The sequence below is a fragment of the Lottia gigantea genome (assembly GCF_000327385.1).
Source record: "Lottia gigantea unplaced genomic scaffold LOTGIsca_17, whole genome shotgun sequence".
Lineage (NCBI taxonomy): Eukaryota > Metazoa > Mollusca > Gastropoda > Lottiidae > Lottia > Lottia gigantea.
In genome coordinates this window covers 1,637,081-1,656,303 of record NW_008708133.1, presented here as the reverse complement: position 1 = coordinate 1,656,303, position 19,223 = coordinate 1,637,081, and the positions used below count along the sequence as shown (strand labels likewise).

General features: G+C 32.9%; 2 protein-coding genes across 2 annotated transcripts; both read left to right on the top strand.

Moving 5' to 3' along the window:
* Window positions 1-9: 9 nt before the first annotated feature.
* LOTGIDRAFT_158523 (hypothetical protein) lies at window positions 10-10,912 on the top strand (the record flags this gene model as incomplete). Its single annotated transcript, XM_009051677.1, has 13 exons — window positions 10-646; window positions 2,226-2,326; window positions 2,474-2,613; window positions 2,963-3,131; window positions 4,878-5,089; window positions 5,842-6,016; window positions 6,145-6,235; window positions 6,445-6,552; window positions 7,649-7,872; window positions 8,290-8,409; window positions 8,657-8,783; window positions 9,194-9,314; window positions 10,702-10,912. 13 exons carry the CDS (start codon window positions 10-12, stop codon window positions 10,910-10,912), a joined length of 2,436 nt encoding a protein of 811 aa, XP_009049925.1.
* A 5,583-nt stretch (window positions 10,913-16,495) lies between these two features.
* On the top strand, window positions 16,496-17,568 carry LOTGIDRAFT_158522 (hypothetical protein; the record flags this gene model as incomplete). Its single annotated transcript, XM_009051676.1, has 2 exons — window positions 16,496-16,735; window positions 16,849-17,568. The coding sequence occupies 2 exons, from the start codon at window positions 16,496-16,498 to the stop codon at window positions 17,566-17,568; spliced, it is 960 nt and encodes a 319-aa protein (XP_009049924.1).
* Between the last annotated feature and the right edge of the window lie 1,655 nt (window positions 17,569-19,223).

The window sequence follows — 19,223 nt, the reverse complement described above, 5'->3', positions numbered from 1 at the left end:
ATCGCTGATATGAAAAGTTTGGAACAATCTGACCCTGGAATATGGAACGCTTTCATGAATGGAGAATTTTCAGTGAAACAGAACTTGATTCCGTTCACATCGATTGGAATGGATCATGCCGGTGAACAGGAGAATAAAATTATGAAGGTAGAAGGTGGTTTGATTGGAATTTCCAACAACGAAAATGAGCGAACACGATACTTTCTGGTAGCTCCAATCCTTGCCAATATTTCAAAGGGATATTTAAACAACTTGTCATTGCAATCGTGTCACTCTTCAGCATGCCATCAGAATAATGCATCTTTTAAGAGACGTCAAACTGATATATTACGAAAGTTCGAAAACACAGATATTTTTTCATTTCCACCATGTTCTACCAATACTTACAACATAATGACAAAAACTGTTCTATCTGACAAAGCTAGTTCAGAACTAGTAGCGGTAGAAGATAAAGGACCAAGTCTTTATTCAGATTTTATCAAGAATCGTTTAGGTGAAGATGCTTCACAATCAATTTGGGATTCATTGCAGAAAGTAAATATTCCAACTTTTGGGAAACACGGAAAAATTGGCACTCACAAACTTAAGGACAACATTATTGAGTTGAAGGAACATCGTGGATTATTTCCAAGATGTGCAATAGTGGGTAAGTCTTCAAGAGATATTGACATGAAATCGACAATAGAAAGATACGAACTTGCAGTTATTCCAAGAAGTCTCATGAACAACGATGGGTTTTCACAGGTTCGCTTAGTTTTTGACTCATATAAAAGCAATAGTTTAAAGTCTGCCACCCGAGATCGGCGTAACAATGGATCTGCTGCAGTGATATATAAAATATCAGGTACATTCGATATTTCTAGACTAACTACTAAAAGACTTGTCTCACATTGAAACAAAGAAGCAAATAGTAACATTTCTTGCTTATGAAGCCAGTAGAATGCTCCAGGCTGAGAAGAGATTATTCACCATTTCATTCAATGGAAGTAACATAAGGAACGATACGATTTACAGAATATAACCACGAAGAAGCAGATACTGTTATAATGACTGTGACGGCAGAATGACATCATGAATACTTATGCAAACTCAAAAGTATTAGCATAAATCTAGTTGGAGTCTACAAATTAAAAAACCCAAAGCAGTAATTATTAAATCTCTGTGTTTTTGTCTCTTTACGTTGATAAATAGACAAAATTTGTGGAAAATGAGGGTGACGTCATAACAGATTTGTTCATTTCATAATATCACGTTGGAAACATTTTATTTTGATAATTCATTAAAATACCTATCCTATGATACTAAACATTTAAAATCAATATGAATTCGGCGTGGGGCTACATAACAGCCCTGACTATATGTTCAGTTTTAACTGAATATTAACTTGTGCACCAGTAATGGACGATTAAAATTTGTTTTGATTGTTATGTTTCTCATAAGCCTTTTCTGGCTCGAAAGCTTTAATGTTTTAAATTTTTCTGTATATATTTATATTTTGATGATTTGTGCCACTTATTTAATAAAAAGACTTGTATTATTATTATTACTATCTTTAATATCAATTCATTATAAGTAATTACAATTCCTTCTAAGAACATTGATTTAAAAAAAATAGTGTCTGACAAAAAAAGATAGGTAAACTTTAAGAGCAAACTATTGCTAAAATTCATTGAAACAACATACAATAGGGCCCATATTGTGTTCTATAGAATTTTTCTGCTGACATGGAATCCGCTAGTTTGTCCTGTGAGTTTGTTCTCTGGAATATATTCTAGCAGACGACACTTGGAATTCTGATTAAATGTCAATTTGGCCGATAAAAAATTGTGATATTTGGTTATAACCGAAATCCACATTAAAATATGTTAGAAATAGATGATAAATTTTGCAGGTTGAAGTTTTAGAGATAACCCATGTTTATCAAAACATTCAAATGCGAAGGTCAGACAAGTTCGCACTTGTAAAATATTTATCATTACTGGAGATTGCACGAAACTTGGTTACTTGACTGCACTGTTGGTATAAGAATGACTTTGCATTGTTAACAATGAAAGTATGAACACACATTTGCACTTTGAAATTTGTTTTGATGGAAAATGTTCTGTTAAATTTATGCCTTTTTTGATGAAAATTTCTAGGAATCATAATTTTTTCTATTGCACTCTATTTGTCTCAGATGCAATTTTTTAATTTTGTTTTTTATGGTTGATTTTGTATTTCTTCAGATTTCCAAATGGCTGATTGGAGTTTATTACAAAGTGTAACATCATCTAACACATTTTGTACTGGAGACAATGTTAATGTGTGTTTGGCTATATTATCACAGGTAATTAAAAGAAAATCCTTCTTATCAGCTTTCATGTTGAAAAAGTTGCATTCATGATTAATTGATAAATTGGCCTTCTAAATTTCAACCATTTTCCGAAAACTTTCCCAGTGATTATGTGAACTTCATTCTTATTTGCTGTTGTAGGAGTTACAAGTTCAAGGTTTTCCACCACTTCCAATAAATAGTGGAGGTGATATTAATATAGTTCCACTTATCAATGCATTGCGTGAGATACTTTCAAGATACCAAAAGGAAAGATGTGGACGAGATGAACTTGAAAATAGGTAGGTAATAAGCTATCAGTATTTTTCAGGGCACTCTGGAATGCCATCTAGCAAGATAATGATCTAGCTTACTTAAATAGTACTACAATATATACTGTTATAGCTGACACAAACAAATGTCCAGATGGTAGTCTACCAACTGGTAATCTTATGATGGTTGTTCATTATTAATATGATATGCATGTTGTTTGAGTGCAAGGTCTTTACATTAATTATCTTCTAAATTAGCTTATGTTTGTTGGTATCTATATTTCCTTTATTGCATATCATTTGACATTGCTTGTATTTTTATTAGCACTATAGGGTGGAAATGGTAAATTTCAGAGTTCAATTTGTTTATTTTATCTAGACATCACAGATTATCAGGTGATTTAGAACATCAGAAAGGTTCAGTGACTAGGTTAAAACGACAGTTAGAACAGTTAGATAAAGAGGCATCAGAGGAAAGCGAAAAGAAACGACAGATTACCAATAAATGTAAACTTCAATCAGCTAAATTAAAGACAGAAAAAGAAGAGGTAATCCTCCATGTAATGATATATGATATATGATTATAGCAGAACTTTCTTCACTCCCCAACCGAGCCCATGTTCCCACATTTCATCATGGTACATCATATTTTGGATTTGACATCAACTGTTTAAAGATGCCTTAGCTCATTTTTCTTGGTCAAATCATGCTTACTAATTGATTAATCAGTGTTTCTAATGAATTATGAAAATATTCATATGTTAAAATACCATATGTGGACGTAGAAAGGCTTGAGGAAGTCATTTACTCAAATCTGCTTTGAGAAGCTAAATTTAAACTCCATGTTTGTTCATGTGACCAAATGACGTCATTCTTTCCGACTGTTGAGAAAGCGAGTGGCTGTTTCACTATGAGATTTTAACTGATTCTCTTCCATTCTTGGATTTTCTTTATCCCATTTCTTCTTTGTTCCCTTTATTTTTATACGCCCACATGAAATGGGGGGCGTATATTGCCGTCACCCATGTCCGTCGGTCCGTCCGTCCACAATTGCTCGTAAACATTCTACAAGACACAATTCTTGACGAATTTTGACAAAACTTGATATGAGTATTTTGTTATCACCCAAGGATGAACCCTATTGAAAATCAGAAGAATCGAAAAATATTTAGCATAAGTTATTGCCCTTGTTCTTGAAAACGCGTTCAATTTTTAGCTTGTAATCACTCAAGAAGACACAATTCTTGATGGATTTTGACAAAACTTGGCATGAGTGTTTGTTATCAACCAAGGATAAACCCTATTGAAAATCAGAAAAATCGAAAAATATTTAGTATGAGTTATTGCCCTTGTTCTTGAAAACACGTTCAATTTTTAGCTCATAGACACTCTAGAAGGCACAATTCTTGACAGATTTTGACGAGTGTTGGTGTGAGTGTTTGTAATCACTCAAGGATGAACCCTATTAAAAATCAGAAGAATTGAAAAACATTAAGTATGAGTTATTGCCCTTGTTCTTGAAAACTCGTTCGATTTTAGCTCTTTCTGTGCTGAAGATTAAATATTTGCCTTCTAGAGTTTTCACGAGCTAAAAATTGAACACGTTTTCAAGAACTAGGGCAATAACTCATACTCAATATTATTCAGTATCGCCCTAAAGAGTTCAAAAGAAGTGTATGACTGAAGGTTGAATATTTCATACTGGTTATTGTTACTGTACTGATAAATATTTTTATTCAAAATCAAAGCTGCCAGTGGGCGTATATTACCTTGCTATCTTCTGAATCTGAAGCCTTTTTAAGTTGTAAACTGTTCATTCTTCGAGCAGCCATATTTTTGTTGTGAGAAAAGAAAAGAATGTGGGGAGTGCACATGCGTGCATATTTAAACGATTTTTAACCAATCACGGATGTCCCTGACAGCATACACTGGTTATTCGAAAAAAGACTGGACAATTTTATTATCAGGGTCATGCTATGGAAATCCTCATCGTAATTAGCTAATTACGGGCTAATTACGGGCTTTTGAGACAAACTGGTATTTTACCCATTCATTAAAATACCTCTACTTGCGATTGATATAAGTATCGGCCGTCCAATAATCGAATATATATATATAAAAATAAGAATAAGGGAAACTATCTTTAATAAGAAATATATTAAAATAATTTAAAACATTTCTGAGCCATTGCAATAGATCTATTTTATTTATTAGCCCATGTTGGTTTACACAGACACAGTAACTATTTTTTTTTATAGAAGATAAAGAGTAAGACTTTTCATTTATCATTGCAGGTCAAAAGATTAAATCTAGTTCTGAAAAGTAGGGATATGAAGTATAAACATGAACTAAAGAAAAAAGAACAAGAGCTAGCTAAATTAAAAGATAGGCTACATCAGTTATTAAATGATAAGAATTGTGAAAGGACTACAGGTTTAGAACTAATCAATGTTATACAGAGACCAGATGGAAAGAGAGGTACCTGGAATACTAGAGTAGGAGGAAAGTAAGTAAACAATCTTTTTGACAAATATATTTGCTAGTTTTAGAAATATGAAAATCATAATTTGCTGAGAAGAGTTTGTTGTTATAGATGAGTCTATTGAGAAAATTTTTAAATCATGAGAAGATGAAAACAGATGCAATAAACAATGTAAAAAAACCCTGTAAATTTATGTTGAATGGGAGAGAGTATGTGGCATCATTCTTGGAAGCAAACCTTGAATTAATAGTTCAGATATTTTCATTAACTATTAATAAATGAAACTGTCTGGGTTTAGTCTTAGTTAAGCTACAATAATGTCTAGAACCTTTGGATCATTTTGACATCAGTTTCTGTTACAGGTAAAAGGTTTGTGGTACAGCTCAATTTGAGAGACTACAAATAAATAAAGATTATATTTTGACTCACTCTATGAAATTGTTTTTTTGACACTATAATATTACATTTTGACTCACTCTATGAAATTGTTTTATTGACACTATGATATTACATTTTGACTCACTCTATGAAATTGTTTTATTGACACTATGATATTACATTTTGACTCACTCTATGAAATTGTTTTTTTTGACACTATGATATTATATTTTGACTCACTCTATGAAATTCTTTTTTGACACTATGATATTATATTTTGACTCACTCTATGAAATTGTTTTTTTGACTCCATGATATTACATTTTGACTCACTCTATGAAATTGTTTTTTTGACACTATGATATTATATTTTGACTCTATGAAAATGTCATTGATAGACAGGAAGAAGAAATGTATCAGGGTATGTTAACCACCTATGAAGAAAGACATCAAGAATTATTGTGTGAAAATTCGCAGCTACGTGACTGTTTATATTCTATGCAGAAAAACTTGGCAGCAATAGTAAATAGACCTGATTTGTCTGTAGCAGATATTTCACCATTTAAAATACATGTAGGTATTCTTAAATTTTAACAGGTTCATAGTTAATTTTTATTTTCATTAACTTTTAGATATTAAGAGTTCAGAGCTTGAGTTCTGTAAAGTTAACGAATTAATTCTGATGTATTTTTTTTTTATAGAGATCAACTAGTAATCAATCTATTGGTACAGATGATGATGATGATGTAGATATAAAAAATCAGTTAAATATTGATGATGTTACAGATAATGGTAAGTGTTGAAAAGATTAAAAACATTAGATTTAATACCATCTCTGTCTAGATCATGTAATACCACTTAGGTCAACTTGCAATACTGTTTGAAGAGTCCACATGGCTGATAAAGTATACTTTTTATGTAAAGTAGATTTAGATTAGTATTGTTCAGTTTAGATTTTCTAAAGTATATCATAATCCTGAGAAAGAACCTTTTCTTCCTAGGATATTATCAACTTCCATTAGAAACTATACAGAAAAACATTGAGAAGAATTTTCAAGATACTTGTGAAAAAATAAAGAAGACATTGTGTCGACAGAAAGACAATTTGAGTAAGTATGTCTGACCAGATATACAAAATGAAAGAGATAGGCAAACATCATATTTTAAGAGGATAAAACTTGTGGCTAGAGAATTTTATCATCTTTGCCTATGCTGCTTTCAATATCAATTTACAGCTGACAAGCACAATCATTTTATACTTCCTAGTAACATGACACTTGCTCTCTTCCCGTTTTATACTAGTGGTCTCAAGCACCTTTTAGTAGAATATTTTTAAATACAAATAACTATCAATACTATGGTGTCTGTATTATGCTAATTTGTTTGTCTGGCCACATTTGCAGTGACAGATTTTTTCCAAGATTGTGATGGATTGTGTATTATACCTGCCTTTGTATATCTGCCTGTGTTTACGACTTTTTTGCAAATCTGAAACTTGTGCGCTTATGTGAAGACTGTACAGGCAATATTCACAACTTTATAACTAAAGGCTGGTTCACATTAAGGTAGTGTGCCCTTGCCAGTCGACGAAATTCCTGACAAGATTCTTGTCAGCGACAAAAATCTCCAGTCGGTCTTTTTCCACCATGTTGATAATCACGTACAGAGCGTGCACTTGAAAGAAAAATGAATCTGATTGGATGATGACTGTCTTGCAGACGATAAAACTTGTTTGATAATACAAATCCTGTTGGAGAAGAGATAATCTTGTCGTTGAGGCACAGGCACTCAAGACTCTAATCTGCAACAAAAATCTCCGACCAAGACTACTTGTGTGCCAGCACCTTTACCGTTTTTTTTTTCGAAACATCGCCAGACTGGACACAACCGAGAGTGATTTGGAGATATCTGGTATGGTTGATCGAAAGTCCTCCTGATGAGCCTTGTCATGAAATGTGCGAGGTAACTTTAAAAATCGGTTGGTGTGTGGCGGCCTTTATAATGTTTGCTATTTTAACATGAAGTCAAGGTGAAGGTCGGCGAAGTTGTGAAAATCGGTGTGTAAAAACCCAATATCGAACTGAAATTCACAACATTGACCCTGTAAACACAAGGTATCGAATGAGGTATTATTCATCTCTTATAACCTATGAGGATAGCTAAAGGGGAATGATAACACTAGAAATTCATTTGTGTGTTTTATAGATGGTACTAATTGTAAACCAGCAGCATCTAAACAGTTAATGTTAACAGACGTTAATACCACAGTAGTAACTACTAATGGATATCCACCAGTATCATCTACTATGTCACCAGTCACTCCCCACCCACAGCCTCCTGATCAATTTGTATATATGTCTCATTTACAACATCAGGTCTCAGCTTATAGAGATATCATACAGAAACAAGAAGAATTGTTACATTTACAGGTTAGTCTAAATCATGTTAAGTATTACTTAAGCAAGCATGCGGATACATGCTTGGGGTCATTGTGTGCACCTCACCACAATGTTTATACGCCCACACGTAAGTATTTTTTCTCACTTTTTTGACTCTTGCTCACTCTACATGCTACAATTCTCTATGGAATCTTTTAATCTTTTGTATGTGTGTCAATATCATTATGAAGATGTGCACTATTGAATGTGGTGAGAATCCGATGATTTTCTTGAGAGATATCGCATATAAATTTTTGGCTCGTGCTCACCCTACAGGCTATGAAACCGAGTTTGTTTTACAGTTCACATTTAGCTCTTTATCAAGCTGCTGGTGGGCGTATTCGCTTGCGAGACTTGCCACAAGCCTATGTTTATAAGTTACATATGATTAGTTATAATGTCGTGCAGGTAAAATCCAGGGAGCAAGAAAATATAGAAAGACAACAGAAATTAATTGATAGAGAAAAAAGTGAGATAGAAGAGAAAAGAATTCAGTATTCTCTAGCTTCTGCTGAATTAGATCGTCAGGTTTGTTGGACATTATATTGTTTTGTATTATAACTTTGAAAATGATATTGTTAATAATAAAATTGAAAAAGTGATAATCAGCTTTGTCAACAAATGCATGTGGTTTTATGGCAGGCTAGACACATTTTATAGAAAAATTATATTCCTTCAAAAGCTCATGAAATGTATATTTTAAGTCAAATATCTAGTAGTAATAATTGTTTATCATTTCCAAGTAATCATCATATGATGAAATCTTGTTTTTTAGAGACAGAGATTGGAAGAGGAAAAATATGTTATGTTACAACAGGAATTTTTATGTTTATCTCCCTTTAAAGATGAGAAAATTTCTCCTTTTAAAGCGGAGACACCTCGATACATTTCTCCTGAAATAGGTACATATTTTGAAATTGCTTTAATATTTTATAGATAAAAACAAATCTCATTCTGATCTCAGCGCAGCTAAAAAAAACAGGAGTAAGAAATTAATATACAAAATAGTATACAGAATGAAAACTGGAGTATAAAAGTCACTACTTTGCCTGTGGGTTAAGAAAATTTATTGAAAATCTGTGTGCATGTGGCTGTAATCTATAATCAGGACTATGTCACCATGTGAACCATTTTCAGTCATTCAAAAATTCATTATAGCAAACATAGTTTGTTTTGATCAAGGAATTTGCACTTGCACTGTTTTGTACAAAAAGAACATATATTTGTCACTTCATTTGTTATTGTTTCTATTGATTTTATAGGAGTTACTGATTCCAAGTCTATCCATATTATCTATGTTTTTTTAATTCAGTGCCTGAAGCTCCTCATGTCCGCCTATTACCAGCTACCCCCGTATATTCTCCAGCCAGAATACCCAATAACCATAAACATTCCACAGATATGTTACGAGCTAGAATTTCTCATATGTTCAGGTGAGAAACAATATTTTGAGTTCATTGCCACATGATGCTCCTACATTAATGGACCTTCTGGCCTACTGAATGGGGTATCTAGTATTAAATAAATGAAATGTGTTACTGAGGTAAATGTTACCTTGTCTGGCATTATTTAATTTTTATTTTATAGTTATAGTAAATACTATAATCATTACTTAAATGATAATTATATTTTTTTTATAAGAGAATATTATCTAATTCTCTGGATTAAAGAATCAAAAAAAAAGAGATTGATTTATAAAACAAATAATAAATCAATTAATCTAAATGCAATGATTAAAATTATGAAATGAATAATTGCAGAAGGCTTACTTTTTAATGAATTGCAATTAAAAATTCATTTATTACCATGCATTTATTGGCTCTTCTTTGACAATTTCCAAGTCAATATCTCGTATCTCTCGCCTTTGTGATAAGTTTCCATGTCGATTTCTTGTTTTTATATCTTGTATCTCTTTCCTCTTTTACCATGTCAATATCTTGTATTTATCTCCTTTATTACCATGTCAATATATTGTATCTCTCTCTTTGGTTACTATGTCAATATCATGTATCTATCTCCTTTAGTACCATGTCAATATATTGTATCTCTCTCTTTGGTTACCATATCGATATCATATATCTCTCTCCTTTAGTACCATGTCAATATATTGTATCTCTCTCTTTGGTTACTATATCAATATCATATATCTCTCTCCTTTAGTACCATGTCAATATATTGTATCTCTCTCTTTGGTTTCCATATCAATATCATATATCTCTCTCCTTTAGTACCATGTCAATATATTGTATCTCTCTCTCTTTGGTTTCCATATCGATATCATGTATCTATCTCTTTTAGTACCATGTCAATATATTGTATCTCTCTCTTTGGTTTCCATATCGATATCATGTATCTATCTCCTTTAGTACCATGTCAATATATTGTATCTCTCTCTTTGGTTACTATGTCAATATCATATATCTCTCTCCTTTAGTACCATGTCAATATATTGTATCTCTCTCTTTGGTTACTATATCGATATCATGTATCTATCTCCTTTAGAACCATGTCAATATATTGTATCTCTCTCTTTGGTTTCCATATCGATATCATGTATCTATCTCTTTTAGTACCATGTCAATATATTGTATCTCTCTCTTTGGTTTCCATATCGATATCATGTATCTCTCTCCTTTAGTACCATGTCAATATATTGTATCTCTCTCTTTGGTTACCATATCGATATCTCTCTCTTCAGTTACAATATCAATATCATGTATCTCTCTCCTCTATAAATTTCCATGTGCTATATATGTCATGGTTAGTTCACCTCTATGAAAATATTCCATGTCAATATCTCGTATCTCTTTTTTTTCATAGTTCAGGTGAACAGAGTGGTGATAAAAAGAAGAAATGTAAAAGTCGTGAGTCATCATCATCTTTACAATCATTACAATCATTATCATCATCCGATACATCTATATTAAACTCTGATACATCGATACAGAATCTCACATTAGATCAACTAGATCAACTAAAACAGACTCTACTTATCAAATCATTATCCAGAACTTCGAAATCAGACAAGTAAATATAAACTTACAATAAACTGGTACTGGTGCTCATAGAAATAACTGTTAAATATTACTGGAACAGAGAAACTCTCAATTTTTTTAGTGGAGATAACATTGTTGCACATTTTGTCACCTCTTAACTAGAGTTTAAAGATAATTGGGTAAATTTTCAAAAATGAACTTTTCATATTAAAGGGCAATACATTTTCTATATGTAGTGTGAAAAGTTCATATGTTAATATGCTTTTTTTTCTACGCCCACATGGAAATGTGGATGTATATTTCCATCGGTCGGTCGGTCCGTTCACATTTCTTGCGCGATAGAGGCTACAGTTTTTATTGGTGAAACTTAGTATGCATGTATATATTGATGAAATCTTGGTCTGATTATACTTATCAGAAGAACGCTTTCAGAGTTATTGCCCCTGACTTAGTAAAAACGCGTTAAATTTGGCTTGTATGCACAATAAAGGCTGCAATTTTTATCCGATCTTGATGAAACTTGGTTTGCAAGTATGTACTGATGAGATCTCAGTCAAGTTCAAAATTGGTGATAATCGGATGAGTTATTGCCCGTGACTTAGTAAAAACTCGTCAAATTTGGCTTGTAGGCATGATAGAGACTACAGTTTTTATCCGATCTTGATGAAACTAGATATTCATATATATATTGAGATCTTGATCAAGTTAGAAATTGGTAATATTTGGATGATGAACAGTTTCAGAGTTATTGACCATGTGTACAGCGATTAGACATTGTTCATGTTTGAATTTGATAACTGTTTCAGGTTTTTGCCCTGACTAATAGATGATTTTAAGATTATTTGAAAATTCATTATTAAGCCACTAAAGATTTTGTTATCATGCCCAACAGCTGGTAGTGGGTGTATGTTACCTTGCCTGGCAAGCTATCTTGAAGATATTGGTGCTAACATTCCAAGAATGCATTATGCTAAGTTTTTTTATATTTTTTGTTCATTTTTATACGCCCACATGGAAATGTGGACGTATATTGCCGTCGCTCCTGTCCGTCAGTCTGTCTGTTCACATTTCTTGTAGGATAGAGGCTACACTTTTTATCCAATCTGAATAAAACTTGGTATGCATGTATATATTGATGAGATCTCAGTCAAGTTTGAAATTGGTAATTATCGAATGACTGGTTTCAGAGTTATTGCCCTGGACTTAGTAAAAATGTGTAAAATTTGGCTTGTAAGTGCGATAGAGGCTACAGTTTTTATCCTATCTTCATGAAACTTGGTATGCATGTATGTATTGATGAGATCTCGGTCAAGTTCGAGTAGTAATAATCGGATGAACGGTTGCAGAGTTATTGCCCTTGTCTTAGTAAAAACTCGTTAAATTTGTCTTGTATGCACGATAAAGGCTGCAATTTTTATCTGATCTTGATGAAACTTGGTATGCATGTATATATTGATGAGATCTCAGTCAAGTTCGAAATTGGTAATAATCGGATTTTAGAGGTTTTAGAGTTATTGCCCTTGACTTAGTAAAAACGCTTCAAATTTTGCTTGTCATGATACAGAGTGCATTTTTTTATCTTATCTCAATGAAACTTGGTATGAGATCTCAAGTTCAAAAATGGTAATAATTGGATGATTGGTTTTGGAGTTATGGCCCTTGAATTCATTCAGTGCATTTAATTTGGCTTGTAGGCCTGATAGAGACTACGTTGGTATGAGACCTGAGTAAAGCTTGAAATTAGTAACAATCGGATGATTGGTTTCACATATTAAACCACTACAGACTTTGTTATCATTTCTGACAACTGGTAGTAGGCGTATTTTACCTCTCCTGGCAAGCTGTCTTGATAACATATCATTTACAGAGTATTCATATATATATATAATTTGTGTAATTTTATTGTATTGTATATAAGTTTTGTTCAATTCTATTAATGAGGGGAAATATTGGTTAATTTGGCTCAAGCAGGTGTACATATTTTTATACGCCCACACGTAAGTATGGGCGTATATTGTAGTTGCTCCCGTCGGTCTGTCGGTCCGTCCGTCCGTTCACATTTACTTCGTGCTCACTCTACAGGCTACAATTCTCTATTGATTCTTTTGATCTTTTGTATGTGTGTCAATATCATTATGAAGATGTGCACTATTCAATTTGGTGATGATCCAATGATTTTCTTGAGAGATATTGCATAAAACTCTGATATCGCGTTCATTTTTTTCACATATTTTGCTCGTGCCCACTCTACAGACTACAATTCTCCATACATTCTTTTGATTGTTTGTATTTGTGTCAATATCATTATGAAGATGTTCACTATTGAATTTGGTGAGAATCCGATGATTTTCTTGAGAGATATCGCATAAAACTCTATCATGTTCGTTTTTTTTCTCTCACTTTTTTGACTAGTGTTCACTCTACAGACTACAATTCTTTATGGATTCTTTTGATCTTTTGTGTGTGTGACAATATGATTATGAAGATGTGCGCTTTTGAATTTGGTGAGGATCCGATAATTTTCTTGTGATAAATCGCATAAAACTCTGATTTTTTCACTTTTTGGCTCGTGCTCACTCTACAGGCTACGATATAGAGTTTGTTTTACAGTTCACATTTAGCTCTTTATCAAGCTGCTGGTGGGCGTATTCGCTTGTGAGACTTGCCACAAGCCTATGTTTACTCAATTCATTATCAATTATTTTGGATTTTTAGTATTCAGTAATGATCAGATTAGATTAGACTGTTGATTCTATCAATCGTTTATTTTGTCAGATGAAGCAGAAGTGTGGAATAACTCATGTAACCTTTATGAATCAAGATATAATAGCAATAGATACTGAAGTATTTTGTATTTTATTAGTCTGATTATGTAGAGATGTATTCTGTTTGATTCTTGTCTAATTGGATATAATTACTAATTTCCATTATTATAGTAATTTTTAATCAATACCTGTTCAATTAAAATACCTCATTAGTTCTTGTCTTTAGAAAATTAGAATGTAGACTTCCAATTGACTTTATTTCATATTCTCAATTGACCCATTAATTATGCTCTATAATGAAATTATTAAAGAACGATAGGCTATCTTACAAGTAAAAAGTATATTTTGTTGTTGAACGTATTTATATTATGTCTGAAGCTTAGATTATCAGTGTCTTCAACGGCTATTTTTATCATTATCGAGGAACTGGATGTTGGATTTTTCTGAAGTGTTGAGCAATTATTTTAATGTTGAAGCAAGTTTTTGAATGTTGGTATAGCCCTTTAAATATCAATAAATTGTGTTCTTACTTCCTTTGACACACTGTTTTTCATTGTATTTTCTGGTTTCAGATTCCAGAAAATATGACCATCATTAGTCAAAAATTCATTCCTTGTTTGCATTTTTACATGGACGTCTTTTCTTTATGTATTGAGTGCTAAGAAATAACAAACTATATGAATAAATATCATCCTGAACTAATTTCTGACATTCTATTGACTTTCAATGTTATTGAAAGAAATGTTGATATTTGATGTCAAAGTGTAGTTTTCTGTTATCTCAGTATTAACAGCATTTCTGATCATTACAGTTTGAAATATACCATATAGTTGAGCTTACATAACTTATGTTATTTACATGTTATCCTAATTTATTCATTACATTTGATTTCTAGTATACTTTTCCACTAATTCCATCTAATGCCTTCAATTTCTGCATTTTAATAACCCTCATTAAAATTGTCTGGGTTGCAATAAATTCATTTCTCATAATCATGATATTTATGTGAATAGATATTTGAGTCACCTATTTTGAATGCTAAAATTTCTATGTACTATTTCTATTATAGACAAGCCAGATGTTGGATTATTGTTCTGAATATAATACATTTATGTAATGGCTAAATGAGTTATACAATTTTACTTTGTTTCCAATTTCCTACTTGTCACATTATCTGTTATAAAGTATTCAGATCAATGCAAGGCCTAAAATGTCACAGTTGTGAAGCTTTTCTACAACAGATATGATATATGAAATGCTGCAATATTTTATTTTTCACCTGAGATAAAGCAATCTAAACTGAATCCTTCAAAAACTTCCATTGAAATCTGGAGTCCTTTAGAGAAAATAATGAGTTACTTCTTTGTGTCTCATCAATATTATTTTACACCATTCTTATTTAAATTAAAGCAATTAACTTTCTATATAAAACTGCAATAAATACAGACTTTCCAATTGTAATTCAGAAAAGTAAACAATTAAAACTAAAGATTTTTTGTTAAGAGTGAAATTTTATAATGTTTTTTAACTACAGTTGAGGAATGTTATACTGCCAAACGACCCTCAGGATCAAACAGTTAGAGAATTCTGTCCATTTGATTTTTTTTTCAAAAAGGACAATGTTAATTTTATGTTTATTATGTGCTACTGATACTTTTGTAAGTTGGTTGCGTAGATATTATTATATATTTTTATATGGTTTATTTATTTATGTATTAATTTGCTCAGCTAATAACAGATGATTATTCATTTATTCTGTGATATTTTGTTTAATTACAATTCCAATTACAATTTAATTATTTTTGTAATAGCTCACCACTTTTGTAATAAAATCAACCGCTTTTGTAATACTTACCAGTTTTGTAATAGCTCACCACTTTTGTAATAAAATCAACCGCTTTTGTAATACTTACCAGTTTTGTAATAGCTCACCACTTTTGTAATAAAATCAACCGCTTTTGTAATACTTACCAGATTTGTAATAGCTCACCACTTTTGTAATAAAATCAACCGCTTTTGTAATACTTACCAGTTTTGTAATAGCTCACCACTTTTGTAATAAAATCAACCGCTTTTGTAATACTTACCAGTTTTGTAATAGCTCACCACTTTTGTAATAAAATCAACTGCTTTTGTAATACTTACCAGATTTGTAATAGCTCACCACTTTTGTAATAAAATCAACCGCTATTGTAATATTTACCAGTTTTGTAATAACATGCGCCCATTTTTGTAATAAAATTAGGTCACCACTTTTGTAATAAGCTCGCCAGCTTTTGTAATACTATCAAGGGTCACCACTTTTGTAGTAAAGCTCCCACTTTTGTTACAGCCAAGTTTATTACAAGTGGGTAACCGATAGTAGTTTATTACAAAAGTGGTCAGGCTTCATGTCAGCCTTGAAATTAGGAATGAGCAGCATCCAACGGGTATGCAGTCATTTAGGCACAGTACTTTAGGCACACTTCTTTTAGGCACACGGTCAGATAGGCACATGTCATTTAGATACAGCGTTATTAGAAGGCCACATCAGCAAATTCAAAATACATGATACCCATGACAAAGGCCGATAGCTTCGGTAATTTCAACACAATGGGATTTTCTGTCACTTTCGACCCGAAAGGAGATGGGAATTGTCAGTTTAGTGCCATTTGTAGGAATTTTACGAAGCGGAAATAACCACGACCATGCAGAAGAACCCTACATTAAACGGTACCCCTATGCAGTCCTTTCTTGGAGAGCCGCTTTATCAGTATATTTCAAGAATGGAAAAGGATGGTACTTATGGCGACTACATTACACTACAGATAATATCCCAGTTATTCAATATTAATTGTGTAGTTGTTTCAGAACATGGTCCAGAGTCATAAGTCCGTCAGTGAACTGTTAACGATAGTTCGTGGCTATTTTCATGAGGTGCAAGGTGAACTTTACGTAGCTCTTTCTGGCATTCCAAGCGATTTTTTAACTGGCCAGTTTGATTTGAATGATACGTGCACATTTGATGATGTGGTTGATAATCTAATCACTGAAGGTGTTTGTGGAGTTAGTGGGGTGAGCGGAGATAGTGGGAAGGTTGGTGATAGTGAGAAGGTTAGTGATAAAGGGAAGGGTGGTGATAGTGAGATGGTTGGTGATAGAGGGAAGGGGTGGTGATAGTGAGAAGGGTGCATGGTGATAGAGGGAAGGTTGGTGATAGTGAGTAGGGTGGTAATAGTAAGAAGGGTGGTGATAGTGAGAAGGGTGGTGATAGTGAGAAGAGTGGTGATAGTGAGAAGGGTGGTGATAGAGGGAAGGGTGGTAATTGTGAGAAGGGTGGTGATAGAGGGAAGGGTGGTGATAGAGGGAAGGGTGGTGATAGTGAGAAGGGTGGTGATAGAGGGAAGGGTGGTGATAGTGGGATAGGTGGAGATGGTGCGACATTTGGAAACACTGAAGTAGACGGATATAGGAGGATGGCTGGGATTGGAGATGTTGCTGATCATGACGATAACATTCATGACAATAACATAGTTCCTTCTTTGGATTCACCCGTCTTTCCAGCGGAGATATTTGAAATGATAATCAATTCCGCAATACATAAGGACATTCATTTGGTCCAGTCTATCTCCTTAGTTTCGAAGACTTTTGCATACTTTGCAAATAAACAAACGAATATAGGCAAATCGTGTAATACTATGAAAAAAATGTGGAGTTTATGTCAGCCATTGTATATAAGAGACAATTTGGTCGATGCACTTGGCAAAGTTACCGTGAGTATTTCTGTTCAGAAATTGTTGAAAGCTAGTGGCATTAATTCTGGCCTTTCTATGTCTGTCAAACAGTTTATGACAGTCCATCGCGGTTGGTGGCGCGCTTGGCTAACGCTTGTCATCATTCCAGGTCGTTTCGGATGGTACAAGGTGAAAGATATTTTCTGGAGGTGAGGTGATTTGAACATCACCTCCAATATGCTCTATAAATTTCTGTTAAACACCGAAAAGGTGCTTGTAAGATGTGTACGTTATTTTTAGAAATAATAAAGTTTTATGTTCCATATAACATGTTTAGTTTTATGTGATCATATACTCAATATAGTATAGTAATATCACTGGGTGGAACAAGGGGCATCAGGTTTTATAATCCCTTCCACCCAATTTTGTCTAGGACACACTATTTCTACTAGTGTTACCTCAAATCTTATCCAATTTAGATGCTGACATGAAGTTTGACCACTTTTTTAATAAACTACTATCGGTTACCCACTTGTAATAAACTTGGCTGTTACAAAACTGGGGAAGCTTTACTACAAAAGTGGTGACCCTTGATAATATTACAAAAGCTGGCGAGCTTATTACAAAAGTGGTGACCTAATTTTATTACAAAAATGGGCGCATGTTATTACAAAACTGGTAGGTATTACAAAAGCGGTTGATTTTATTACAAAATTGGTGAGCTATTACAAAACTGGTCGTTATTACAAAAGTGGTTAAAATATTAATCATTTTATCATATCTCTCCTTATATCTAATACTAATAATTATTGTATCAGAGAGTAGACCGGCCTTCATATCTCTCAGTATTCTAGTTTTTATTAATTATTGCATCGGAGGGTACATACTTCATATCTCTCCTTATATCTGATACTAATGATCATTGTATCAGAGAGTAGACCGGCGTTCATATCTCTCAGTATTCTAGTTTTTATTAATTATTGTATCGGAAGGTACATCCTTCATATCTCTCCTTATATCTGATACTAATGATCATTGTATCAGAGAGTAGACCGGCCTTCATATCTCTCAGTATTCTAGTTTTTATTAAGTATTGTATCGGAGGGTACATCCTTCATATCTCTCCTTATATCTGATACTAATGATCATTGTATCAGAGAGTAGACTGTCCTTCATATCTCTCCTTAAATCTAATACTATTGATCATTTTACAGACAGTAGACTGCCCTTCAAATCTCTCAGTATATCGTCGATGCGCTTTCAAAATCTCGTATATCGCCAAAATCTCGTATATAACTTTTCTGAACGTCGAAAATCTTCCCTCCGAGCCGCATCTATGTATCTTATTTTCGTACTTCTAGTCCAATTAGAAGTTCCGTTCAGGACATGTGACATAATCTCGTAAAATAATTGGTTGATTATTTTTTCCAATTAAAATCTCGTATATCGTAATTTTGATGTGACCTGATAAATAGACGACGTCGAGACGGCGTTGAGCCTAGAAAATAAACAATACAGGTGAGAATATTATTGAAAATATTAAATGTATCAATGCCGTTATGTTTTATAAGATATGTAGGAATAATAGGCATTTTATTGTTTTAGTTTAGTGATTCACATCTGCCCAATAAGCAGTACCAACCCGTAGACACCCTGAAAAGTCGTTTGTATCAAGTGATATAAATTATATGTGAGCCATGGTTTATTGTCGGTCCTCTCCTTGAAGTTGACAATTCAAATCAGTCTGTTAAAATTAAATTGCCTTTCTGACAGCGATATACGAAAATTTGATTCGCTAATATAATGAAATGAAATAATTTGATGGGAATCATATACGATATTTTGACATCTCGTTCTTTAAATTTGGC